The 27,109-nt window shown below is 49.6% G+C and overlaps 1 protein-coding gene across 5 annotated transcripts in view; it reads right to left on the bottom strand.

The window, feature by feature from the left end:
- ASTN2 (astrotactin 2) overlaps positions 1-27,109 on the bottom strand; it is a 360,934-nt gene that overhangs the window by 166,380 nt on the left and 167,445 nt on the right. For all 5 annotated transcript variants that reach the window (XM_074924050.1, XM_074924051.1, XM_074924049.1 and 2 more), the window contains one exon: positions 343-493. In XM_074924050.1, coding sequence (XP_074780151.1) covers positions 343-493 — 151 coding nt within the window. The remainder of the gene's footprint in view (positions 1-342; positions 494-27,109) is intronic.

The following is a 27,109-nucleotide window of genomic DNA, read 5'->3' as shown; positions in this document are numbered from 1 at the left end:
AGAGGTGGAGAATATGGGGAGATGCTTCATCTTTCTCCCATGCTGGGAAGCACAAGGCAGGAGAAGAAGTGAGACTGTTTTCAGCCTCTGCTTTCTTGACAAGCAGGAAAATGACCATCAGCCTCAAGCATTTTTTTTTGCTCATCTGAGCCCCTGGGTTCCTTCCTTGAGGTCCTTAAGACACATGTGATTTGCCCTGAAAGCTGCAGGGGTGGGGGGAATCCACCACCAGCACACACATCCCCTGGGCCACATCCCCAGAAGGGGTGCAGGCAACGTCCTTCTCTGGCTTATCCCCAAAACCAGGTGCCAGCCCCGTGGGCCAGCAGCCACGGTACCTACCACGCAGCCCGTTGAGTCCACCTTGCGATCAGAAACACACTTGAAGTTGCGAGTACAGCCACCGTTGTTGCGGGAGCAGTCTCGGACCGGCCCGAAGGAGGAGAGCAAATCATTGATGGTTTCAAAGTAGGTGGACAGCATCGCTTCTTCCCTTGGAGAGAAAAAGCACCGTTAGGGCTGGCAGGGAGCTGGCAGCACACAGCAAGGGCAGAGCAATCCACAAAGAAAGCTGCTCTGGCAAAATCACATCATTTTGGTTAGCAAAAGTGAGTAAAAGGAGGCTTCCCACAAAAATTAAGGCTTTGTGATTATGCTATATAGAATAATTTTGTTGCATAAGTCAAATCCGTGATGAAAACCAACTAGTTATGGGGTTTCAAAGATACTATCAACCATTTTCCTGCAAACTGGCAGCTAAGAGATACTTTATTAGTAGCCTGGAGTTGTGCGTGAATCCAACCCTATACTAGACAGCAGCAAATCCACAACAGCAAAACTCCTTCTGAATGTTTCAGAGCTGGGCCAAGCCTGCCCACACACCCACATCTTGTCCATCACCTGCAGATGCTGCCAGAGCTTCAAATCCATATGAAACTTGCTGGGATGTGGATATGGAAGCTCATTCCTGTTTGGTCCTGGGGGACGGGGGAGCTGGCGCAGGGGACACAGTGATGGGTGCAGGCACAGCTCTCTGCTGCACTGCTGCAGCCCACGATGGCTCTGCAAAGCCCCACATGGACACTGTGACACCCTTCTCCTAAGCAAGCCAGAAGCATAAATGCCTACAAAATTCAATGGCCATGTAAAGCCTTGGGAAGCCCCCAGCCCTGCCTCTCCAAGCTGCACACACAGCAGATTTTGTCTGTGACAAAGTATTCAGGCACTTTGCTTTCTGCTGGGTTCCTGCAAAGGGAACACAGATGCCTGTCGAGAGCTTTAAGCGTCTCCAAGGCATTTTCATCCTCCAAGCACATTTTATATATTAACTGATACCTGCAACCCATCTTGGGCAACAGGTCCCATCACCCTCTTACCGACAGGAGAGAGACAAAGTGATTTACCCAAGGTCACAGAACAAGTCAGTGATGGAGATGGACTTGACCTCCACAGGCTATTTATTAGATCTTTATACACAGGAGGCTGCAAATAAGCACTGACTCCTCTGACCTTAAAATACCCCCTAAGGCAATGCCAGCAGTCACAGGGGGATTTATTCCCCTGTAGCATCTTCCCCGCTCTCCCATCTGCACCTAAAAAGCCACAAAATGACTCAATGACCAGTGCTAGTTGCCCTTTTTTGGTTTTTTTTAATTTAAAAACTTTTTCTTGGAAATGAAACAGCGGTGAAGGAATATTCATCAGCCCTTGAAGACCACAGCACTGCTGTTTGGAACCAGCACTGCATTATCTATCAGCTGCGGGCCCCTGCCCGCACACACGCTGTCACACTCACGCACACAGCCCTGCCAACACCAAACGCTCACAAAAATCATGAGTCAGACATTTTAAAAAAAAAAAGAAAAAAAGAGATTGGCATAAAAAATGATGTTATTTTAAAAATAAATCAATCACTGGGTGGTTGGGTTTTTTCCTCCCCTAAATTTGCCTTCTGCTTTCTGAGTCTTTAGGGCATAATTGAGGGCTAGAAACTACCCAGAGACTAAACCCAAAGAAATAAAGCCCTATGCAGTATTGAAGTAATGATTTTGCAGATTGCAGATTTGCAGGAAAACACAGGATTCCAGAAGCTGGGACTTTCAACAAGGAAAACACCATAAAACCAGCAAGAAGAGCTAAATTGGCACATCCCCACTCAGATGGAGGTGGAGAGCAGCTTCTCCACTACCATGGATCATGGTGGACGAGTTACCCCAGCACCAGGGTAGCTCCGTGCCCACCGTGGTGCCTCCAGCAGCATCGCTGCCCCACGTAGCAAATTCATGTCTGCACTGCCCACTTGCACCCCAATTAATGCTTCACAATTAACTTTTCCCTCTGGACAATCATGCTTCCGATATTCCCCCTTTCTTGGCCCATCTCCTAGATTTTCCAGCATATTTGGAGCTGAATCTCCCTCTGTCCTTTCTTGGTCATGTTTCAAATATCTTTAGAGGCCCTTTTCTATTAGCACTCTGTTCCCAGCAGAATTTGCAGCTCCTCTGAAGTGAGGGAGTGAGAAAGGCAGAATATATTAGATCAGGGCATGTATTTCTGCTGGAGAGATGAGGGGAGAGAAAGGGCATATTATTTACTAACCAAAAACACTGTTTATTAATGTAGGGAGAATTATTTTTTTAAGAAAACAACAAAACATGACAACTCCTCCACCACCCACCAGAAAAGCTCAGGCCCATCTGGTCCTCCTGAGGGGCTGCTCATCGTAGGTGGACTGCAAGGAGAACCATGCCCCTGTCCTCCCTCCTGGCTTTTCTATTTGGCCACCAAACAACCAGGCCCTTCTGCAGCTCCCACGTCCCTGAAGGGAGAAGGTGAGGAGCTACAGCTGCCTTGGGTGGTGGGAAAGAGCCCCTGGGGCTGGATCCTTGGTCGGGGTCACTCTGGAGTGCTACTGGGAGAAGTCAGCTTGTCCCGTACGGTGCTGTGCTCCAGGGCCAGGGCTGGCAGGGGCAGCTTGTCATGCTTTTAATTAAAACCTGGAAGCACAAACCGACCTTCTGCCCTCGGGAGGGCGGAGGATGGGAACATGAACCTCGCTCTCCAAAATCGTGCCTGGCATAATGCATGATCCCTGACAAAGCACGGGCAGGGGCTGCCGAGCTGGAATGAGCCATTAAGAGTATTAAAATATTAACCTCTCTGGAAGGTGGGGCAGCAGAGCCAGAGGGAAGTGTTCAAATGTCACCTGTGAGAGGAGCGGGGTGACAGCACTGCCTGGAGATGGAGGGAGGCTGCTCAGCTGGATGGCTTCTGCGTCGGCTGTCGTTAGATTAGAGGAGCATCACTTCAACATGGCGCCCTGACAAGGGGATGTCAGCAGATGAGAGGGCTGATGAGATGCTCAGAGCCAGCTGAGAGCAAACTTTGCTTTCATCTGCCTCCAGAGGGGCTGGTGGAGCCAGGCCGAGTGCAGGCAGGCGCTGCCCAGCCTTTGGCACTGCCACCCTCAGTGGCCCCTTTGAATTTTGGGGAATGAAGAGCAATAATTAATTACCTGCCTTCCCCAGTGGCAATGGGAGGGGTGACACATGGCACGGAGCAGACGACTTTCCACCCACACAGCTCCAGGGGTGACCCCTGCCCATCCTGCCCACTGCACGGGACCACAGCCCCCAGCCCCCAAATCCCAGAGCCGGCCCCAGAGCAGCAGTGCCAAGGAGCGACGGCAGCTCCCGGCCATCGCTGCGCCGTGCCTGCTGTGGCAGATGTCCCTCCCCACTGCCTGGACACGCCAGACCACGCCAGTCCTGATGAATGAATTGCTTTCCCTGCAATAATGAGCTGCCTGCAAAAGAAGAACTCTTTTCTCTTGTTGTCCATCTACCCATACTGAGTTTCCCTGAGTAACCCCGGATCCATTCTGACAAGGCCGGGTGAAGACGACGGGCTCCGTAGTTTGCGCGGGGCCTGGAGCACACCAGAGAGCTGGGGGAAGCTGCTGGTGGCCTTGGCCAGACCTAGGCACTGAAACTGCAGGGACCAGGCAGAGCTCAGCACCCAGGGGCAATTCCCTACTGCCCTAAAGCAGATGCCAGGCCCCATCAAAAAGGGCATTTTGGAGCGAGAGACCTGATTTCTGGTGCCAGATTCTCTCCACATGCACATTCTTTAACTCTCCAGCCCTCCCAAAGATACACGCAGACGCACAAATGAGATGCTTAGAAATGAAATGCACTTCCTTCTCTACCAGGACCCACTGAGGATGCAGCCTCAGTAAAAGCCCTTTTTCTAACAACTTCTATTGCCACAAATGATCAGCACGATACACAACAGCAGGGATCTCCACCAGACTGGGCACAGCTCCCGGGGTGCAGGCCATGGCACCCATCCTCACCCAGACCCACGCCACCTCCCATCACCTGTGTTCACCTCGATTCCCTCAAAAATACTTTTCTCCATCCTCTCCCTTTGCTCCAGGCCCTCATTAACGAAGCAGGTTCAGTGACAAATATCTGTGAGGGCTATTTATTCATGAAATACCAACACGATGCAATTCTTAAAGCCTACAAAGCACTCATCCTGGAATAAGCTCCTGAGTTTCACGTGGTTCTTCCCTCCAGCTCACCCTGGAAGGGGATTAGTGGGTGTTAGTCAACTCAGCTGCCCCTTTTTATTGCCTGCTAATGGCTAAAGACTTCAGTGTCTCACAAAGTTAACCATCACTGAGAAAAACAAAGAAAAGGCTGTGAGCTGGGGACTAAACCAGTGCTGCTCTACCATCTGCTCCCCAAGCTGTGTTTGGAGATGGATTGGGGGAAGGATTTGGGGTTCATGAGTTTCTAGAGACAGGGCCCACTAGCAGCAAAAGGCACGATGCTGTGTCAACTGCAGCTTCATCCCTAAGGAGGGATGAGCACAGAGAGGGCCCAAAATCACCCAGCATAGCCCAGCCAGGATGCCTCGTGTCCACCACCTCACACTGCTTCCTACTTCCATTGGCAAGACCCCACTCAACAGGGAATTTAAGAGCTCATGCACCTGCAAACCAGGACAGAGCATTTTATCTCAACTTGTGCAAAGCATTTGACACTGTCCCACACAACTTCCTTGTCTCTAAATTGGAGACACATGGATTTGATGCATGGACATTCAGTGGATAAGGAATTGGCAGGATGGTCACACTCAGAGTTGTGGTCAACAGCTCGATGTCCAAGTGTTGAGCAGTGATGAGTGGCGCTCCTCAGGGGCTGGTGATGGGGCCAGTGCTGTTCAACATCCTTGCTGGAGACATGGACAGTGGGATCGAGGCACCCTCAGCAAGTTTGCTGATGACACCAAGCTGTGTGGTTGCAGTCAACACACTGGAGGGAAGGGGGATTCTCCCCCTCTGCTCCGCTCTCATGAGACACCACTTGCAGTGCTGGGTCCAGCTCTGGGGGCACCAACATCAGAAGGACACAGACCTGCTCAAGCGCATCCAGAGGAGGCCATCAAGATGCTCAGGGGGCTGGAGCACCCCCCTGTGAGGACAGGCTGAGAGAGTTGGGGGGTTCAGCTGGAGAAGAGAAGGCTCCGGGGAGACTGAGAGCGGCCTCCCAGGACTGAAAGGGGCTGCAGGAGAGATGGGGAGGGGATCTTGATCAGGGGGTGTAGGGATAGGACGAGGGGTAACGGTTTTAAACTGAGAGAGAGTAGATTTAGATTAGATATGAGGAAGAAATTCTTCCCTGTGAGGGTGGTGAGACACTGGCACAGGTTTCCCAGAGCAGCTGTGGCTGCCCCCTCCCTGGCAGGGTTCAAGGCCAGGTTGGACGGGGCTTTGGGCAACCTGGGCTAGTGGAAGTGTCCCTGCCCATGGCAGGGGGTTGGATCATCTAGTGATGATCTTTAAGGTCTCTTCCAACCCAAACCGTTCTAGGATTCTATGGATTTACACTCAGATGCTGCATTTTTCAGCCCGACAGTGGCTCCCCTGAGCAATTTTGACAAGCTCTGGCCACAAAATTTCTGCTATGCTGCAAGGTTTGAGAAACGGCTTGTCTCCTCACTGCTGAGACCCCACCAGAGAGGTTTCCTCCCTGTGCACATTTTCTCCCTTTTCCCATTATGCCCGGCCAGGGATTAAACCTGGACATGCTCTGCCTTTCACCCTTCTTCCCTGCCCCATCAGGTCATGTCACCTATAGCTGACATTCACCCTCTGCCCCTCAGGTGCTCACATGGCAGCTGTGGCTGCTCCCCTCCTTCCAGACCCCATGATGGCCCTATCCAGCCCCAAAATGTGCTAAGGGTGCAGCTCAAACCAAGCACCCATCTCTCCGGGGCAGTTTCCAGGAGGAGCTGGATGCCTGCTCTGGAGAAGAACACCTCTGAGTCATCTCCAAACACAGTCCCAGACCTGAAACAGCTGAAGTCTCCATCCATGTGATGGGCAGGTTATTTCCTCCCCAGCAAATGCTCTGTCTGAGCGTCACCTGTGCTCTCACCTATTCCACTCCTGTCTTCCTCTGCTCCTTTTCTCTTCTCCCTCACATCTCTTTTTCCTCCACTAAACCCTTGCTTTCCTCTGCTAATCCAGCTAGCACTGAAATCATTAGTGAGGTTGCTAAACTCTTCCTTGAGTTTCAAAGTAATCCGCTCAGAGATATTAATGGGATTGGGGGAAGTGGGACCTGCACGAGCCTTTTTGCTGTGCAAATGGTTCTGCCTCTGTTTTGTCTGCAGCCACGTGGGTTGAAAACTTCTTTACCAGGCATGAATTGCAAACGTTGGGTGGAACATGGTGAGCTGGGTAGGTGCTCTCAGCTGCAAGCTTGAAACATCAAATTGGAGGGGGAATTATAGAAGAAGCAAAGTTCACTCAGCCCTTCATCCCTGGCATCCTGCACTGCGGCGCTTGGGCTTATTAAGGCTGGGAAGAGCTCAGTATGTTCATGCAATGACCAGCAAAATTTATCACAGAAATGGGCACAAAGGGTCCGCCTGCCTGACTGACATGCGTACCCCCACTGAGGGTGTACTGCAAAACTCATAATCACATTTTTTGTAAAACCATTACACAAAACTGATAAAAAACCAAATTGCATCTGCAAGGCCCAGCATTCAGAAACGAACTGCCGAGATCTGACCAGCACATGGGGCTGGGACCCTGGCTGCAGGCAGATCCCTCGGGACCCCTTGGTACCACCACGCGCAGCCCCAGCCCTGCTCTCAGGATGTGGCATTCCTGCCCGCCTGCAAAGGCAGAGCCGTCCCTCCTCCTGGGGCTTTCCTCTCCTGGGGACTCACCGCCCAGGACCTCCACCATACACAATGTTACTTTATGCTCACAGCTTCTGTAGTGGGTTTTATTTTCTTCATACTTAAGACAAAGAGCCAAGACAATAAGAGATCAGGATTAAAGGTGCTCACTGCTGCTGGATGTCCAACTAGAGATGCTTTTAAAGTTATTTTTAGCATTTTCAGCACTTCCCGTGTTCACAGTACAATTCCAGCTGGGTTTGACTGCACCACAGGCTCAGTTGTTCTGTACAGAGGGCCATGCAGTTAAACACCCAAATTACGATGAACACGCAATAAATGGTCACCTAAGAAAAGTGGTCTCCAATTTAAAAGCAACAGAATATTTTTTTTCCAGGATTTCAACACTTTTTTAAAAAATTCTTCCTGCAGCAAGAGACCATTCTTTCTACAGCCCTCTCCTGCACCCATTTACCACATCTGTAGTGAATGTAACCACCATCTCCTGCAGCACTACACCATGAGCTATCTCTGAGTAAGTCCATCTGCACGTTGACCAAGCTGGGATGCTCTGGAAAATTTAATCTCCAGCCCCAGCTTTGGAGAACCTGATGAAGTGGTGGCAGCTTCTAACTTGGGGGCTTCACAGTCTGAAACTCTGGCACACCTGAGCTCACATCTTCAACCACGTTTCTTTAGTGTGGTGCCTGAAGATGTGCGTGCATGCAGCAGATTTATAATTCTATGCAGAAAAAATTAGTTTCTGTCCAGTGCACCCACGGACACTTTTCAGCCACTCTAATAGTGCCGGGAGGTTTGAAGAAAACTCACCATCCAGATCCTAAACTGGGAGAAATCATCCTTACTTGAGTGACACTGGAGAAGGCACTTCAATGGAGCTACGCTGACATACCACAGCTGATGAGCTGCTTACTACAAATTTTCTGGGTAGTCTCACTTCTTGTGGTAATACTATAATAAACACTTGCAAAAACACTCTCCCAAGAACCTTGAGGTTGAAAGTGTGAAAAATTCCCTACCACGCTTCAATAATTTGCTAGTGATTCAATAAAACCATCACTCCGCCAGAGCATTCTGAAGCTCACCTCAGCAACCAGAAGGGCCAGAAATTTAATTACAGCAAAGCAAAGCGAAACCAAACACACAGGAATAAAAGCGAGCTTGGAAAGCCCACCACATGCAGCGCACGTCCCAGGGGATGCCGGGGCTCACCAGAAGCCCCCATCACACTGCAGGCCCCTTGGAAGTGGCGTGGCTCTGCCGTATGAAGGACCAGGATGTTACAGATGAGATAAACTAGACAGTTTTAATTCTGAGTGTTTTTTTCCCCTCTTTCAGGGAAGCACTGTGGTTGCAGCTTCAACTCCGCACGAGCCAAAGGCAAACACAGGCGGTGCTGGCTCAGTCTCCCAGGCAACCCCAGTGCCGGGAGGTTTAAGAAAAGGTGCACGAGCCTTAATAGGGATGATAAAGCACGGTCAGTAAGCGTGCTGGAAATTACATGTGTCAGCGCCCGCTTCACTGTGGCTTGTAATTAATCCCAAATTCATTGGTTTGCATTTTCCACGTGGTGGCAGTACTGTCAGGATGCTCCTGTGTGTGAGGCACCTCAATATCAAAAGGCGGGATGGGATGGGATGGGATGGGATGGGATGGGACTGTACAGGGGCTTGGAGCACAGCAAGTGACCTTGGTGGGACAGAAAACCCAGCACATAAGACAACAGCCAGGAGATGAAACAGCACTGCCAAGCACCATGTCCCACCCCAGCACATGATGGCAAAAGGGAGGGGCATTGCCCTAGATCCCCACCACCCCATTATACATTTATTTAAGATACAGCTTTTCCAGCCATTGTCAAGGTCCCAGGCTTTATCTTCCTGTTTCATATCTTTTTGGAGCCTCGACAGCCACGTCCTAGCAGGTCACAGGGGCTCAGCCCCACCACGCTGCACTGGGCAAACTGCTCCTGCACATTTTCCACCTGCTCCTCAATGAGCTTCATCAGGAGCTAATTCTTTAAGGAGAGGATGTAACTCTCCCCGTTTTGAAGGTGTCCAGCACTGACAGAACTACATCTCCTCTCCCACGCAACTGCAGAGCCCCGGTTCCCTGCTGCTATTACCACAACTGCTCCTAACACCCCAGCTAATGTTTTCAGCCTCAAAGGAAACCATTTCCCTCTGTTGACTATATCACCAGCCAGAGCCAGACATACCTAATTCAGTTTTATTAACTTTAGTTATTAAGTTGTGAAGCATGCAAAGTTATCTAAGATGAGCCCGACCCATCCGTTTCCCTACGCTGCTCCTCCAAACTTCATCCGCAAAGGAAAAATTTATAATGTGAAATATAAAATTTCAAGAAATGGCAGCAAACCAGAAGCCAGGAAAAGCACAGTTTCAACATCTTAAGAAATTAACTAATGGAAAAATAGAGCATTTAGACCACCAGGAACAGAAAGCTCCAGGCTCAGTGAGAGGCCACCTGGCCCCTCACACCTCCACAATTACCAATAAACACTTCTGAGTGAGATGTTCTAGGCAGCTTCACCTATAAGTAAATTAAACAGTTAATAGTAGTGGAATCTGCTTATTCAACACAGAATCAGCAGTAGTAGTATGTAATAATTGATAGCAATTGCACACTAACTCACAAAGTAATATGTTTATCTAGCAAAATAGATCACACTATTGGCATGGGGGTTATCAGTAAAGGCAGCAATGCATAATTAAAAAATACATAAATTAAAATTATCAAATGATTTCTTTAAGCTAATGAATATTTTAACTAGCTCAGATTGTCCAGCAGTTCCTTCCCTCCCATCCATTCAAAATATTATTTTCAAAAGAGTGAACTTGTAAGAGTGAACTTTCTGGCTTCCGTTTAGAAATAAAAAGCAACTGGAGGGTATTTTTTTATGCTCAGAGATAACATGGTAATAACAAGGAAGGAAAAAAATCTGCTCAGAGGGGAAACGCGAGACCACAAAGAGGGCTTGTGGCTTGCCACGGCCGAGCTGCTCTCAGCTGAGCAGACTTGGTTGATGCTGCTGGCAAGACCTTCTGCAGGCTGCCATGAAAGGAGGCATCCAAAAATATTTCTAGCAACCCTACCAACTAATCACTGACACTGGCACCATGCAGGTAGCAGCCTGTGGGCTTATCCAGAGGGATGGAGCAAAACCACACTGTGCCATAGGAGAAGAGAGGGGGGGGTGGTAGGGGGAGAAACCTGGTTTGATGTTGATTAAACCACCAGTTCTGACCCCAGAACCATGTGCCATGACCAAGGGCAGGGACCCAGGAAGACAGGAGAGGCCAACCTGGTGCCAGATCCTCCACGGGGATCACAGTGCTGCAGGAGCTCGGCTGGGAAGTGACATGGGCTCTGTTATCATCCCCCCCTTGCTCCTGGAACCAACAGCTTGGATCCAACCCAGCCCTTCCCACAGCCCAGTCACCCAAACCCAGAGCAGCTGCCAAACACAGCACCCCACTGTTAAATTTACAGGGAGCAACGCCCTCCATGGGGGATGCCAAGTCCAAGCTATCTCTGCCTGGACGGTGGTGGGATCTCTGCTGGCAAAGGGATCCTGCAGAGCATCTGCTCTGCAATGCAGACCCAGACCAAGTCTCCAATGAAAGCCCCTGTTAGCGGGGCTGCAGATAGGATGGGCACTGCAAAGCTGCTGAGACATCGAAGTCTATCAGACATCCTGCAAACAGGAGCCACTGCCACGCAGCGCAGGTACGCGCAGGTCTGTGCAGGCAGAAAAAGTATCATAAAGAAAATTATAAAGGTTGTAATGTCACATACTCAAAACTTAAGAAAATGGGAGAACTAAGGTTGCCAAGGCAACCTTAATGCAGTCTCTGGTAATTATGCACTTTGATGAAGGTGTTGATTGCAAGACCACATACAGGAGTGTTATCTGAAGGGCCTATCTCTCCCCTAACACCAAAGGTGATGGTGCTGAGCTACAGGTGCCTCTGGGTGCCTGAAACAGGCTGGTTCTCAGCTTTTAGGCATCCCAAAAACCACCCCAGGTACCTATGAACACCTGCAGGCTTCTCAGCACCCTACAAACAACTTCCTCTGCAGCTTTCTCAGAATCTTATTTTCTCTTGGTTGGAGGACACATAGCTTCTACTTTATTGTACTCTATTCAGATGCTGTTCTGCATGCGCAATTACTCAGCTCCTCATGGGTTGCTATGCTTTACTCAACACCAAAAAGCAGCAGTATTTCACAACCAATAAAGTGATTAAGTTCCCAGTCTCCCTGTTATCATCCCCATTTTACAGATGGGGAGCTAAGGCCCAGGCACGGTAATGTAAAAAACATCCACTACATTACACGCACCAAATTTGAGACATTTAGACTTGATTTTTCAGAGTGCTTAGCATTAAATGACACTTCCCTTGCTCAAAGCACAGCTCTCATTGACTTCAGTTGAAGTTTTTACAGCTCCACATTAATGCAGATCATTCCCAGAGCAGGTTCATCGGCTGTGCTGAGCGAGGCAAAGGTGAAAATCTAGGATATGATCATGCCATTAAAGATTGTTTCATAATGTATATGCACAGAGGGGCTGCCTGAAGGCTGCACAGCAAACTGACCCTGGCACCTCCTGGCTTTGGAGTTTTGCAAACTTGATAATGTTTGCTGAAGAGGAGCCTAATAGGGGTTTTATTCTGGGCAGGGAGGAAGGGGAAGACATTCAGTCTGGAAAAAGAGGATATTTTTCAGCAGCAGCGCAGAACACAGCATCACTTTGCCCGGGGCAAAAATCACCTGGGCAGACTCCTACCTGCCCACTTGCTGTCCTCTACCCCTCTTGTCCCAGTACAGCCCATTCTTCTCCCCCATTCCCCTTCTCCACTAGACCCAGACTTGGTATTTTGGACTCCCTTACGCCCTTGGCCAGCGTTGCGGAGCGGGGATGCTCGGCTGTGCTCAGGCACAGAGGATGGCTGCTGACTCTTGCTGCTAAAATCAAACAAGACTTCACGCCGTGTGCAGCAATTCAAGTTTTTCAAAGCACTTTTAAGCTGGCCAAATTAAGGCGGTTCTTTGCCTGTAAAATAGAGACCCTCCACAAAACATCTGCCTCAATCCTCTGCAATAGTTTTGCCTGGGGGAGAAAAAGAAATCTTAGAAAAACAAGCAATCAAGCTAAAGCCTAGACAGAAGGCCTGGGATCTCTCATGCTAAATTATTAAAGGCTGAAAACATCATGAGATGGGTCAGGCCACCCCAGTATCAGGCAGTGATTGCAGCCCTGCCTGGGCTGGTTCAAATAAAACATAGATTCTCATAGACTCTGTGGCGTGGCGAAAAAAGCCATTAATCTCCCTGCTGTGATGAGCTTGGGCATCTCACCACTATTTCACCTGTATCTGCTCCCGACACAAACCTGATCGGATGCTAGAAAGGAAAGGACACCTTCCCCTTGTCTTTGCCCTTCAAAATAATCAGCCATCAGCAAACCAAGATTTCAGGTCACTGCTTGTTCACCATCCCAAAGTGATGAACCTGGGATGAGCTAAAGGATTTTCCCATTTAAACCAGACATATTCTAGCCCCCCAAAAAAGCTTGGCTGTGGCAGTTCCCATCTCTGCACCCTTCTTTTCCAGTCTAGAAATTGGGAATTTGCTTGCTGGTGGGAACTCAGCAGGGACAGAAAGACAGAGAGGAGCTGGAAGGACCCCAGTCCACGTGCCAGCTCTATCCCCTGCTCCTGTGCCCCAGCCCCATGGAGTTGCACAGCTCCCCCAGTGCCACAGCTTGTCCCCCAGCCCCACAGAGGCAGAGATGTCCTACAGTGCCCCATGGGTGACAGGGACAGAGTCAACATTGGGGTGGTCTGCGTCTGCCTTTGGTCATCAGGCGCATTTTGCAATGGCAAGCTTGAAAATCCCACCTTGGTACTCAGAGTTCAGCATCTGCTTAGGCACAAATGAGTCTCTGGGGTTTTCTTTCCCTTTTATAGCATTCAAGGGTATTTTGGGCAAGTTTTCTGTCCTAATGCACTCTTCTGGCCCTGACTCTGTAGCAATTCATGAGATTCAACCAGGAAAAGTTGGACTTTGCAGGGTAACTGGGAGAGGGAGGGGGTTACCCTCCACCCAGGCACCAAGACCAGCCACATCCCAGACTCGACAACTCTTCATTACACAGCAACTGGGATTTTTTTTCTCAAGATACGTATAAAGTGCTTAGATGCGGTGGCGATAAGCACTTTAGAAATGCCGATAGAATTAGATTAGATAAATAGGAAACAGCCAGGGCTGCAGAATCAAATATCCATGCCCTGATTTTTCACAGATGTTCCTATCGATCCGCTGGGAATAGAGCTTCAGGGCCCTGGGAAAACTGGGTGCCAAGGATCGGCCATCTCCACTTAGGCAGGGGATAAGCACTGGGACTGCAGGTCCCTGCCCTGATGAGACACTTGCTGTAGGCAGGATGGCCCATGCAGGAGCAAGCTCCTGAAAACTGCAGTGGCTCAGCATCCTCGTGGGGCTCCAGGGACAACACCAAGCTCTGCAGTATAGCTCCATCCATCTGAACCCCCCAAAAGCCACACAGATGGGTGACCTTCACCAACCTTTCCCCATCCCAGGGATCACCAGACTCTGTCCACCCTACCCTGCTCCCTGTGTTGCTCCCAGACATGTCACGGGGTGAGCAAGTGTCCCACGGCATGGGGGTGTGTACAGCTGCACGGAAAGAGGGTAACAGTCCATCAGAAGCGAAACTAGAGCTTTTTGGAGAACTAAACCTATGAGGTGTACTTGAGAAAACATCACACACCTGGGTCAGTTACCAGAGATGCATTTATGCATACCTATACACATATGCATAGCTTTGCTGCTATATATAGCACCTTCTATCAGCAATGCTCACTGGCTTTGAAAACGCCAGGTGAATGTCCGCAGACAGAGGAACTGAGGCACAACTAGATTATTTACAGCTCATTTCCAGAAGTACTCTTTGAAGTTGGAATCCAATTAATTTTATACCTGGGGAGAGATTTGCATAGGGATTTTCCATCCATATGGGCAGATTTTTCAAAAGGACTCAGCTCTTATCTAGGCACCCAATGCAGACTGTGTTTCCCCAGGTGTCCAGCATCCATTAACAATCCTTCAGAGTACAGCCATGTTTGTCACAAGGGCAGCACCCTTCTTGGTAAGCCACTAGTCATGAGCCCTTCCAAGGACACCACCTCCATGAGTCTGGTCCCCAAAGGTGAGGAGCGCCCCAATCTGCTGCTGCCTTTGGTAGAGACTCATCTCACCCCTGCCTGGAGATTTGCTCCTCTGAGCAAATAATTTCTCCCATGAAGAAAAAGAGGGTTTTCTCTTAGTTTAAATCCCTGAACAAGCTCAGCCCAGGATCAGCAAGATGCCACTGCTGGCATGGGGCAAGTGACGGGCATTGGTGACTGGGGGAAGGCCAGGACCACCCTGTGCAGTAGCCACATCCCATTAAATCACCTTGGCTATGTCCTAAAACCACACACACACTGCCAGGAGGGTTTGTCTTCTCTCTCCCCTGCAAAGATGTGCCACCACAGCAGCAAGCACTGCCTGGACAGACCTCAAAGCAGCTACACGCTGTCCCCAACTTGCAAACTCTTTGGGACAGAAGCGATATTTAGACCTGCACTCGGGGCAACTCTCTTCAATGCAGTTCAAGGAACCTTTCCTGATCTGGAGTATTACAAATAACCTGTCAGAGAGACGAGCAAGCCTTTCCCCATCCTCTCTCACACCCCCATCACAAACCACAGCCCCTGGGAGCCCACGGTGCGATGCCAGAAAATCTCTGATCCAGGCAACAGCTGCAAAGCATCACCTTCAGACTTTTGAGGAAGAGACAGAGCTTCAAATGCACATGAAACCCCCAGAGGCCAATGTTTCACAAACAAACAGCACCCACCGGGAGGGAGAGGGCAACCCTGGTTGCAGCATCGCCTGTCTGTAATGAGCTGACCCGCAGGCTTCCTCCTGGCTCTCCAATTCGTGGGGTAATTGCTGTACATTTTTAGCCTTGCCTGCAGCCATATCATATAGTGAAGGCTGCCAAGCTGTGTCCAGGGCCAGGTGTGTTCAGAAAAAAGGATAATCAGCATTTTAAAAAAAGCAATAAAGGAGAAAAATCTGGCACTGAACTCTGTTGCATCCATTTTTGTTTCTGCTGCACCAAATTGGCTGCCATCGAAGCAAATGGCAGATGAAGAAAACATTGACTTTCTGCTTGGGTCAATAAACAAGATAAATTGAGCCAGGAGTTGAATGTGGAACTGGGAACATCATCATTTACCTGAGGAAGAGAGAGGGTTAAAGGCAGAGAGGCTGAAGCAGGGCACGCAGCTGTATCTCCCACAAGGACAGGACGTTTCACTTGGGAGCTCAGTGCTGGGAGGCAGGAACCGTGTTGGCTCTGCTGAGGCTTGGGACTATGCTGTGGGACTGGGTCTGATGTGCTTAAAAAAGACCCCAGACCCAAATCTCAAGACAAGACAATGGGGGATTGCATTTCTGCAACTCAGCATCTGCTGGTGCCAATGGTATTTTTCTAGAGTGGACACGCAGCCTGAGCTGAGCTAAGACCTGACTGCTGCTGGTCCAGAAGCGGTCAGACCAACCCTGCCCCAGGTTTCAGAGATGCCAAGGATGGGATTCAGCTCATCCACCCCAAGGTAACCCAAAATACGCATAGGACTGGTCACCTTGGGCTCCTCCAGACTCACCGGGGGGAGATCAGCTCATGTTGGGGATGATTCCCCAGCCCTAAGGTGATCAAGAATTGTAGCAAGAGCTGATCAGTGCCCTGACCTCCACAGATCAGATCTCCACTGATCAGAAAGGGCAGCTTGAGGGACTAGCTGAGATACAGATCTAGGGATAATCTAAACTACTCCTAAGCGCAGTCAAATCAGTCCCAGCCTACGGTCCTTGGAACTACTTTCAATAGATGCCAGGGATAAAAGAAGGAACCTGTTACTGGCCTTCCTGAGGAAAGGGAAGGTCTTGAGCTCAATTGTAGCCCTGGATAGCTAAAACACCATTTTTGAGAGAGACAGAAGCCTCAACTATGAAAAAAATTCCTTGCACTTTGAGCTATCTTAGACACCACAGATCTACCGTGAGACACAAACCTGTAAGATGCCAAAGCCCCAGTGCCTACAACAGGATTCACTGTCTTTGCTGTGCTGTCCTGTCTTTTAGTCACTTGACATTGTAGCTACCCTAGTTTAGGTCTGCCAAGCAGGGCTATTAATGGGGCCTGGGGGTGGAAATGCTGAGGGCTGTGAGGACTCCCTGGGTTGCTCATTAGTCCCAGACTCCGGTTTCCAAAGGAAACATCATTTTGGAAGATCTACGTCCTTATTTTGTTCTGCTTGGGTTTTTTTATTATTCACAAGCCTACCCCATCTCAACAATAACCCGTGATCTGAAGCACCTCTAAAGAACAGATTACGGCATTAAACCAGTGGCAGCACTGTGCTTACACACAAACACACACTGATTTCAAAGTTTAACTCAGAGCTACTCCAGTCTCACTCTGATACCACACATCCCAGAACAGCCACCCTCCCTTTATCTGTAAACCTTTGTGCTATTGCATTATTAAGCAGAACATAAAGAATATATGCATTTATTAAAAGCAGAAGAGATTACGCCTCCCGGCAGACTCTTCCCTGAGATCAATTATTGGCACTAAGTGTCTCACATAAAGGCATTTAGAAGAGCTGTGCTATGGCAGAGGTTACAAGGGATGCACCGGGGGCTCAAGCCCGCGGGCAATGATGGGAGCTGCAGGCAGGTGTGCATGGGATGGGAGCATCCCTCCCCTTGGGCCAGCCAGATCTCAGCCATCAAGTTCATTTCAGTTGCCAGTGTCATGGTGAAGGATATTCAGTTTGAACTGCAATTCACAGGAGTGCGGGACGTGGTCGTCACTACTCCTGCCTGATTAGATCTGTCAAAACCTATCAGGGGAAGCTTGCCGGGGAACCTGCTCTCTGGCTGCACATTTAGCAACAGGAGATTGATGACAGGAGAAAAGGGGGGGGGGGGGGAGGAGGGGAAGACAAGAAGAGCATTCGCACACTACAGGACCACCCTCCTTCTCCTGCCCATCACATTTGACTCACAGCCTTTATTTTAGTGTCTATCTTAATTAAGACTAAATGGAAAGGCTTTCATGCTAATCCAAGGGGGGCCGAGGAGGTTGCCCAGAATACAATTTGCTTCCTCTGAAAGGCACCAGAGACAGACATGCAGAGAAGTGTCACTCCATGGTCCCACCACAAACCCCACACACCACCTCTGCCAGGGCAGGGAGCGATGGATGAAGATCTTCTGATGGGTGCCAGGAGCATGGCGTGGGCTCTCAGAGGAGGCGGAGGGTGAGGCAGGGCTGATCCCACCCCAACACTGTGCACCCCTCTCCTCTTCATGGGGTGACCTCTCAGCCTGACTCGCTTCTCACTGCAGCCACGCAGAGAGAGATGCTGACCTGATGCCGTGTGCAAGGAGAGATGAGGGTTACCCAAAGCCTCTCAGACAAACTCTCTCCCAAAATACAAGCCAAGACTCCTGATTACATACACGAGGGCTAAAACATTGATTTTTCCAATATGCAGCAGCACAAGCAAGCCTCTGTGAATGCAACCCTCAGAGAGTGTTGAGTAGGAGGTTTTTGGGAGTAGAGATCATCAGAGAGGCAAACCTGAGGATTTACAAACAAGAAAACAGTCGATTGTTGTATTTTTACCATTTCACCCAAACAGGCTTCTCTATATGCATTTGCAAAAAGTGGGGATTATAACAAAGACTGAGCTTAACTTGTTTCTCCAAGTTTTTCTCTCGATGGAAGGAGCACTGCAAAGCTGAAATGCTGCCCTATCACTGGCCTGAGGGCAATGAACCTGCTTTCAGCATTTAGCCTAATTCACATTAGAAGGCTCAAATTCAACTTCAGCAATATTCACCTCTATATATCCAAACTCTGCTTAAAGAAACTAAGATGACCTCAAAACTCCCAAGGGGTTGCTCTGTCACCGGAGACAAGGATTGAGCATCACCAGGAATAAAGCCTCCAGTGGGAGCTGGCATTTTGGATCGGCTGCAGACTCAGATGAATTACCACACGACCGCAGGCAACTCGCAGGATGTGTCAACACTCCAGACTCCTCATCTGTAAAACGGGGACAACAACAGCCACCTACCTCCCACCATGCCGTGCAGTTAATTAATGCTCCTTTGAGTTGTGAAGATGAAAAGCTGCCTAGAACCACAAAACAGTGGTTTAATACGAGTATGAATGAATCCTCTACTTGTTCCATCAGAGTGTACCTTAAAGCAGTGCTACTGTAGCCACTGCCAATTGTTCCCAGCAGCCGTACTACCGCTGCATTCACCAGAGTCTGACTGTAGAGTTGCAAGTAACAGCTTTGAATATGTTGGGGAAGAAGAAAGAGAGGGAGAACAAACAAATAGCATTTCTGCCACATTTTGTGCTTAGCACCTGGAGACAATGCTCCCAACTCTCCTGGGGGCTGGAATAAAACAAACCAAAGACCACAACAGCACCTCTTCACCTCCCATTCCTGCCTGTGCTTCACCTTCACGTGCTGATGTAGCCCTGCATGCATAATGTCAGGACTGCAAGGGCACTTAAACAGCAAATTCGGATCACACGGCCACTTTAGTACGGGATTAATATGTTGTCTCTATTTGACAGGTGGGAGAAATGTAGCACAAGACACCAAAGTTGCCCACAGCAAGCTGGGGGCACAACAACACGCCTGAATCACTCAAAGGCACAGAGCCCCTGCTCTGACCAGGGCAGATCCAGCTGTGCCCAGCTGTTGGCACCACCCAAACTGTGTCCCTGTCCTCCCAGGTGCACAGGCAGGAGGGACTGCAGGAGCACGCCCCTACCCCAGGGCTTTCCGACCCTGCAAGACCTCCTTACCCCGCTGCGAGCATCAAATCTGGTGGAGCAGGTCCAGAGTGACCAGTGCCAACCATAACCCCCGAGTCGTGTTCAGGCTCAGTCCCTCTCCTGCCACAGACAGTTTTGAGTTGGTAACAGCAGACCAGCTCATCGGAAAAGAAAGTTCAGTTCCTGGCTCAACTACTTCAGACAAGTTAACCTTTTGTACCTATGTTTCCGACATTATTTAACTGAGGGCCAACATTATTTCCTTTGCTGCACCTTGCACCTCTTTAGCCTGCATCTCCCCGAGGCAGAGCCCCCTCCGTGATGCCTGTGCAGCACCGGGCACTCTGCCTTCCTGACCCCACAGCCAGCCTCTCCATGCCCTGGCAGTGCAACCCCAACCGGGTGGAGCAGCTTGCAGCCATCCATCCCCCCAGCCCTGCTGCTCCCCCTCTCCAGGCCACCTCCACCGTGCCCAGCTAAAGGACTGGGATGCCTGCACACACAGTGGCCACGCCGCTCCCGATAGGTACCTTTCATGTTTAATTCAGAGGCTAGTTTAGTTAATCTATTTTTTAATAATTCATCCCTTCCATCTTAATTTTGGTAGTTGTTGAAAATCCCTAATAAAACATTTAGGGGCTCTTTTACTGAAGCAATGGCATGATTTACTTGATGGAATCCAGTCTTTGATGTCCTGTCTTAACTCACTCCCTCCCACCATGTCTCAATCCTGTTTATCACTGTGCTGGAGGTAAGAGGTGCTTGTCGAGTTTTGTAGCACTTAGACACTTGGTCAGTGTTAATAATTCAGCTGCCCCACACAGCTTGGACAAATCATGTTGCACACCAGCCTCTTCCTTTTATCAGTGGCCTCCTCTGCCACCGTGGATCCGGGCATTGGCCGGGAGCGGTGCAGAGGAACCAGGTGGAGCATCCTGACCAATGCAGAAGAGTGAGCAAAATATCATAGGTGCCAACTATGTTGTTGAAAGAATATACACCCTTTTACAACACTTATATTTCATCCTATACTGCCAGAATGGAGAAACATGCTGGGTTTTTGCAACCATAATTGGGGAAGAACAGATGGTGGAGGCACAGTTGGAAGTAATAACGGCCATTAAAATAATCTATACTGCTTGTAATTCTCCAACATGTGAGAAAGAGGAGGGTCTGCCTTCACCCAATTGCCCATCCGGGCTGCAATATAGGTGGGAACATTTTTTTTCACAGTTGTTGGGATATTGAGGTGTTTTGGTGGGTTTTACCATTTCCTTCTCTTGTGATCCTCCTCTTGAAACAATGTGAGGAGCCAACAGCTGAACCAGAGCTGCTTCCACTGGGTATTTATTTGATTCCTGCATGCCATGCGGGGCACATTTTCCCATCAAATCAGCCAGTTAAAGCAACTGCTTGCTTTACATCTATCTTAATGGTAAAAAAAGAGAAGCAGAAAGTCCCAAGCACTTCGGGCGGGTAGGGACGTCTCTGTAGTTAAATTTCAAATCGGGGTGATGGGAGAAAGAATTCCAGAACAAACCTCCCACTGATTCATGAAAACTGAAACTTCTCAGGGGAACGTACAGGCTTTGCCATTACCTCGATCACTTACAGATCTTGAGAGCAAAAAACGTAAAATCAGAGTAAGAAAATTGCCCAGAAAAGCCCAGACATTTAGGCAATATATGGAAATTTATGTCACTGCTCTGCATGATTTCTGAAATTTCTCTGCATGATCTCTGAAACAATTCCGCATGGTTTCAGAGACCTCTACACCCTCCAAACACCCCAACCCCCACACTGTTTCGTGCATCTTGATGAGTGAGGGTTTTTCTCTGGGATTTGGTTACTGCTTTGTGGTGGTTTGTTTTTCCACAGAGGCTATAGAAAAGGTCCTACTTCAGTACAAAATGGGGAAAATGTCTGACATCTCAAAAAAACACACTGGAAGGAATAATCCTTTCCCTCTCAGACCCAGAGGCCAGCATCGCCCCATCCTGATTTACAGAGGGGAGAAAAAAAGGGAATGGCAGCAGCATCCCCTGGCTGGGAACTCAAGCATCCCAGGTTCCTCAGGCACTGTGCTTCTCATGAACACCTCCCCAGGCTGGACACAATGATTTTCTCAGACAGGAATCTCTCCATTAGGCTTAAAATCTTCACCACAATCACACAAGCAAGTACCTCTCCAAATCCTCACCCTCTGCCCAGAACACACAGGAGCCAGCAGGATGTTACCTTGACAGCTGGCTTTGCTTTATAGAGCTGTAAATATATTTTTTAATAGGCTGGCAGCAAGAAAGATGTGTTTTCAGGCTCGGCAACATCCAAAATTAACTGCGCTTCATTTCAAAAGGGGCAAAGGGATGGAGGAAGGGGGAACGCAAGCCTGAAACCCGCAGAATATAAAAGCCTTGAAAGAAACTGCCAAAAAGCCCCTGCATAGCTGCCTTCTGGCTCCTGGAAAGAGATTAAAAACCTGAGCAGCATCAGGCTGAAGCAGACGTCACAGAGGCCACCCTGGGCCATGCTCATGCTCAGATAAGACTTTCTTATTATTATTTTCCCAGAGACAACCCAGCCTTTACCAACGCCTAGCTCTGCCCTGCTCCTCGCATCACAACAGGTTCGTCTAAACCGAGGAGAGGCGAGGCGAGATGCTCGTGCCTGGGGTGATCAGGGGCTCCCCACCTCTGCACGGTCCCTGGGGACCTCAGAGGGATCCTGCCGTGAGCATCAGCATCTCATCCTCCTTCAGCATCTCGTCCTTCTTCATGTGCCAGAGCATTAAACCTGACTCGCCTTCGTTAGCCCTAGCTCTGTTCTCCGACACCTAATTTGACTAACCCTTTAGTGACTAATTTAATTACCCCGGCCCACAAACTGACAGACAGCTGTTAAAAATGGTTATTGCATTATTAATACGCTCCAGTAATTTCCCATTAAAACTATACTGTTAATAATTTTTTCCCTGTATTTCTTCCCTCTTAATTAGTCTATTTAAAACTTTGAAGGAATATTCTCTTTATGGTAAATGGGAGCGTCGAGCAAATTACATTTTTGATTGAATACTTCTGTGATAGGCCAGCAAATAAGACCGTTGAGTTGTTAATTATTGTCAGAGTTTCACACGATGCCTGCTAATGAGGCAGTCAATCTTCTCTGCCATTCCTAGAATATTAATGGAGGCCGTTGGTATTGATTTTGTCACTGGGAGAAGGCAGGAACGCTTCCTTCTCAGGTGGCTCCAGGGAGGTCAGGGGAGGCTCTGCACTGGGAGGGATCACAGAGGGGACCAGAGACCTTTGGGATGGGCAGAGCCAAGGAAGGCTTGAAGCTTGTTGAAGCTCTAGAAGCTCTTGGGTGTGCAAATGGTGGCTTGCACAGCTCATGGATGTGGTGGGGGAGCTGGCACATCCCCATGGGGGTCACCCCCATCAACAGGCATCGATGAACAGCAGCCGGGACAGGGAGCAGCGAGGTGTCATGCTGGTCCCTGTTCCCTCCCTCTGTGTCTACCTGTTGACTATACAGTGTATCAGATTCACCACTTACCTTTCTGTGATAAAGGGATTTGTACTATTTTTTTAAGGAAAGGGAAATACCTGATCTGTCTGGACTTCAACAGATAACTTTAGATAGAGTGATGCAGGGAAATTATTAGCAAAGCAACCGTGGATAAGGATTGACATGAAACTGCGAGGTGGCTTAGAGACCGTACAAAAGCAGCCTTTGAGTTGTGCTGGAAGATGAGACAGGGAGCTTTCAGCACCATTTCTCAAGCCCTTTGGGGATTGATCCTATTTGATATTTGCACTAGTGCTCTCATCAGAGGATGGATGAGTTTGGCAGCAAAATCTGCCAGCGTCTAAATCATGGGACCTGAATTCTCTTCCCACCCAGGCTCCCACTGCCCAGCTCAGAGAGCCAGAGCAAGTCTTGTGGGGCCATGCCCAGTGCAATGCCCAGTGCCAAAGCCATCTCCCTGCAAACAGTGTCTCTGAGAGGTAATCCTACTTTAAAAAATCTTGATTTTATAACAGGAGAACTGAAACAGAGAGCAGCAGCCACCCAGGAGGTTTATGGGTCTATGACCAATGTCCCAGCTGTCCTGTTAACGGCATCTCCCCCGGGCAGGCAGGGACCTGTGCTTCCCTGAGTGAGAGGTTGCATGCACATACGCTCGATTGAAAGATGCCACAGGTATCGCTGCTTCAGCCCCCAAAACTAAGGATGAGCACACACACAGAAACGGCTCCACCTGAGCCACGGAGGCTGTTCTAGCATGACACGTGTGTCCTCCTCTGCCTTCTGCAGCTACATCATCTACGAGAAATCCCAGCCCTTCCCAGAGCAGCAGCATTTCTACCACTGTGGGTGAAAATCCCTCGCTGCGAGACACGTGGGGCCGAGGCCAGCACGCTGCATGGTTGTGCAGGAGGGACTGCAGCAGCTCTTGGGGGCTGTGGCACAGGACATGGGACTGACTTTGCCAGGACTCTGTGGCACCAAGTCAGAGCAGAGATGCGAATTTCTTAAATAGGTTGCCCAGCACTTGGTGCTGGGTTTTATTTTTACAGCTTTGCTCCAAGGAAGAGCCCACGTGGGCGCCTGACCCAGAGCCCAGCAGGATCAATGCCACACACGGAGATGCCATGCTGGCCCTGCAAACCAGGTCAGCTCCCTCTGAACTGCTCAACCCTTCCCAGCTCAAACGTCCCTCACAGTCCCACTCCCACCGGGAAAGCCAGGAGAGACCAGATGAACCTTACAAAGCTCAGAAAACCCTTTATAGCAGACGACATGCTGACATAGGTCAGACTGTCACAGCTGCTGCAGAGAGGTCAGAGCTTAGGGACTTTGCTCTAGCTACCTGCTGCAGCTACTCCAGTCGGGCTTTGCACAGCCAAACCCACATAGTCCCCAAAAATTAGATTATTTTGGGCTATTCTGGGAACACCCTCCATCTGTCTGACTGGGTGACGCAGGGAAAGGGGGGTGGGGGTGGGAGGGTGGAGCATCTGTGGCAGGGTTTGGAGCATCTGTGGAGATGCTCCCAGCTCTTTGCATGCCCTGTCACCCTCAGCTGCACAGCTGGAATGACACCAAGAGACAGGGACAGACGGAGGACAACAGCCTCCACAGGAACAGCCGCTCATCCGTGCTGGAAGCAATGGTGGGGTTGGGTCCACCATCCCCACAGCAAAGGGATGGCAAAGCCACTGCTGCCTTCCTACCTCTGCCTGCAACCTGAGCACACACAGTGCTCTCTGAGCAGGCTGCCAAAATACCAGGGAGCCAGATGTTTAGCAGGAAATCTTTTCATGCTTCCTTAAATCCCTGCAAAGCCCCAGCTGATGAATACAAAAGGCACACAACAAACAGGGCTTCTTCCTGCACCGTTTGCCAGATTTCCACTCAATCCCCCCCCCCAGTTTCTTGGATCCTTTTGAGAACGGGCAAGAGGACAGCAGGAACTTCTGTGGTTTCTTTTCCACCCTGGAGCCGGGCAGCAGGTTAACATGGCTTCTCCCCAAATACAAGTAGTGTCCCCTCGTGCGTCCACCCTTGCTGCTTCTGAGCCCATCTGCCGCCCACCTGTGCTTTATAAGTGAGCCAGGCGCTATTTTCACTGCAATGAAGTTTTTCAGACTAAAAGCTCTCTTTTTTTTTTCTTTTTATAAACCAGACTTCAGTAAAAGAGGAGGTTTCCGTTTAAAATTAATTGCCTGTGATGCAGCATATCCCAGTTTTACCGGGAAAAGGGAAGTCTGAAACTCTCCCCAAGCTCCAAATGAGATGCCATGAAAAGCCCTTCAGGGCAATGGCAGCCATTCTTAATTCTTCTCCTCTATCAAGATCATGTATCAGCTATGTTTGGGTACTGGGCATTGCTAGAAATTATGGCTTTCACCCCAAAAAACTCCACGTCATCACCCTAGCCTGACAATGAGTCAAACTAACACAAATGCAGGAGGGCTCCTCCACCTGCACCCAGCCATATGGGAGGGTGGCAAGGGCAAGCTCAGGTTGGCCTTATGGTCACATCAGTGAGGGACAATCTGCTCCCACCTTAAGTCCTTGAAAAGCTCCTGCAAGGGAAAGCAGCAGTCAGATCACACCTAGCACTGGCTTCTGGGCTTAAATAAAATGAGTACCACACCCTGCTGTCCCCAGGTCTCCTTTCTCATGGGGAGATGCAGGATGATGACCGGAGCCATCAACAGCTCCCTGCAGGAACAGGGAACATGAGCTGCCTATTTAGAAAGGACAAGGAAGAACTAAGGAGATGGATATGCTGGAATAGTCCATCCATAGTGAATAAATAGTCTTGACTTGCAGTGGTCCCCATCACAACTACTCAGAGCAGGTCTAAGCACATTTTAGCTGACAGTAGAACAACAGTCAATGTCCTTTGGAGCCAAACAGAAGCCAACCACTTATAGATAAAGTGCTACCGCAGAGACTGGCTGTAGGCAGGAGGTGAGCAAAACCCCACAGCTTCCCCAAAGGCAGGCATCGCTACGGAACAAGAGGAGGAAATTGGGTACCGCCACTCAACACCTACCATGCCCCAACGCAGGGACCTCGGGCATGGCCGGGCAGTGAGCCAGGTCAGCAGCTGCTACCAACACTTGTGGGCGAGAGGCAGCACTGCCCAGCCTGCCCACTCAGACAGCACTCAGCCTCTGCAGGCACTGCCGCCCAGGAAACCAGCCTCCAAAAGGTCCTGCTTCAAAATAAGGGCAGGCTTGGAGTTAATAAAGGGTTGATGGCAGACTACGGGCTGTCAGCATGGGCACACATTGAATAAAAGTGGGGCTGAGATCAAGATCAAGGTGGGTTAACTCCATCCGTTCCCACAGGGTTTTCAGAGCATCCCCCTGAGGAGGTAGTGCAGAGCAGCTGCTCCACAGCATTTGCTCAGATAGGTGAGACCTAACACACACCAAGGACCTGTTACACATATAGATGGTGGCTGGTATGGATGGTTATAAGCAACATAATCACCCCTTGGACTCTATGAGTCAAGGAGCCCTTTATTAAACCACCCACAACTTTATCATTAACCCCTTAAAAAATACTCAGCTATGGCTCCCACCTGGGTCCAAATCCAGAGGACCCACATTTCAAAGCCAACATCTCCAACTCTGGCCTATCTGTGTTTGATACACACAGATTTTTTAATTTTTTTTTTTTAAAAAAAAAAAAGAAATGTGGACTGAACTGAATAAAGAGACTTCTCACTGCAAAATCTCAGTGCATATTTACACAGTACCCTGCCTTAATTCTCAGCTTCTTCATTTATGTCATTTTAAGCCCTCCGCAGTAGCAGGGAAGTATTAGCTGGTGTTTAATTGTGTGCTGCTGGGTTCAGCAGGGCTCCTGATGAGCTGCTGCTGGGAGAGAGCCCCATGGCAGGGCAGGGCTGGGATGGACGTGGGGAGGCAGTGGCAAGGGACAGCCCACAGCAGAGCCACCACCCAGGGGGGTGAGCAGCATCAGGAACACTACCCCAGCCTGAGCTAGTTTTGCCTGACGTATAAGGTGTCACAACATCAGCTGGCACCAAATGACCTGGCTATGCAACACCCAGACCTCCTGTTTGTAGGAGACAGGTAGATGTTCTCCCCCAAACCCATCCAGCCGCAGTGCCAACAGACCCGAATGTGCCCCAGATGCAACAGGGGGCCATTCACCTCCCACCTGCCTCCCCTCCAAAGCCTGCTCAATACCAGCCGCTTTCGTTTCCTTTGGTGGAGAAGAAACAGGCACTAGATAAATTACACACAGACCATCAACATCATCATCCCCATCCCTTCCTCCCAGCACGGCCTCCCCTGTCTCTGCTCCAGCCACGGCCAGTGCTGCTCAGCCCCCCTGGAGCCCGGCCCCGAGCACGGCGTGGCAGCGGGTCCC

The sequence above is a fragment of the Athene noctua genome, chromosome 20, assembly GCF_965140245.1.
Source record: "Athene noctua chromosome 20, bAthNoc1.hap1.1, whole genome shotgun sequence".
NCBI classification, from domain to species: Eukaryota; Metazoa; Chordata; class Aves; order Strigiformes; family Strigidae; genus Athene; species Athene noctua.
Note: the sequence above shows the minus strand (reverse complement) of the source record. Positions and strands in the feature narration are given on the sequence as shown.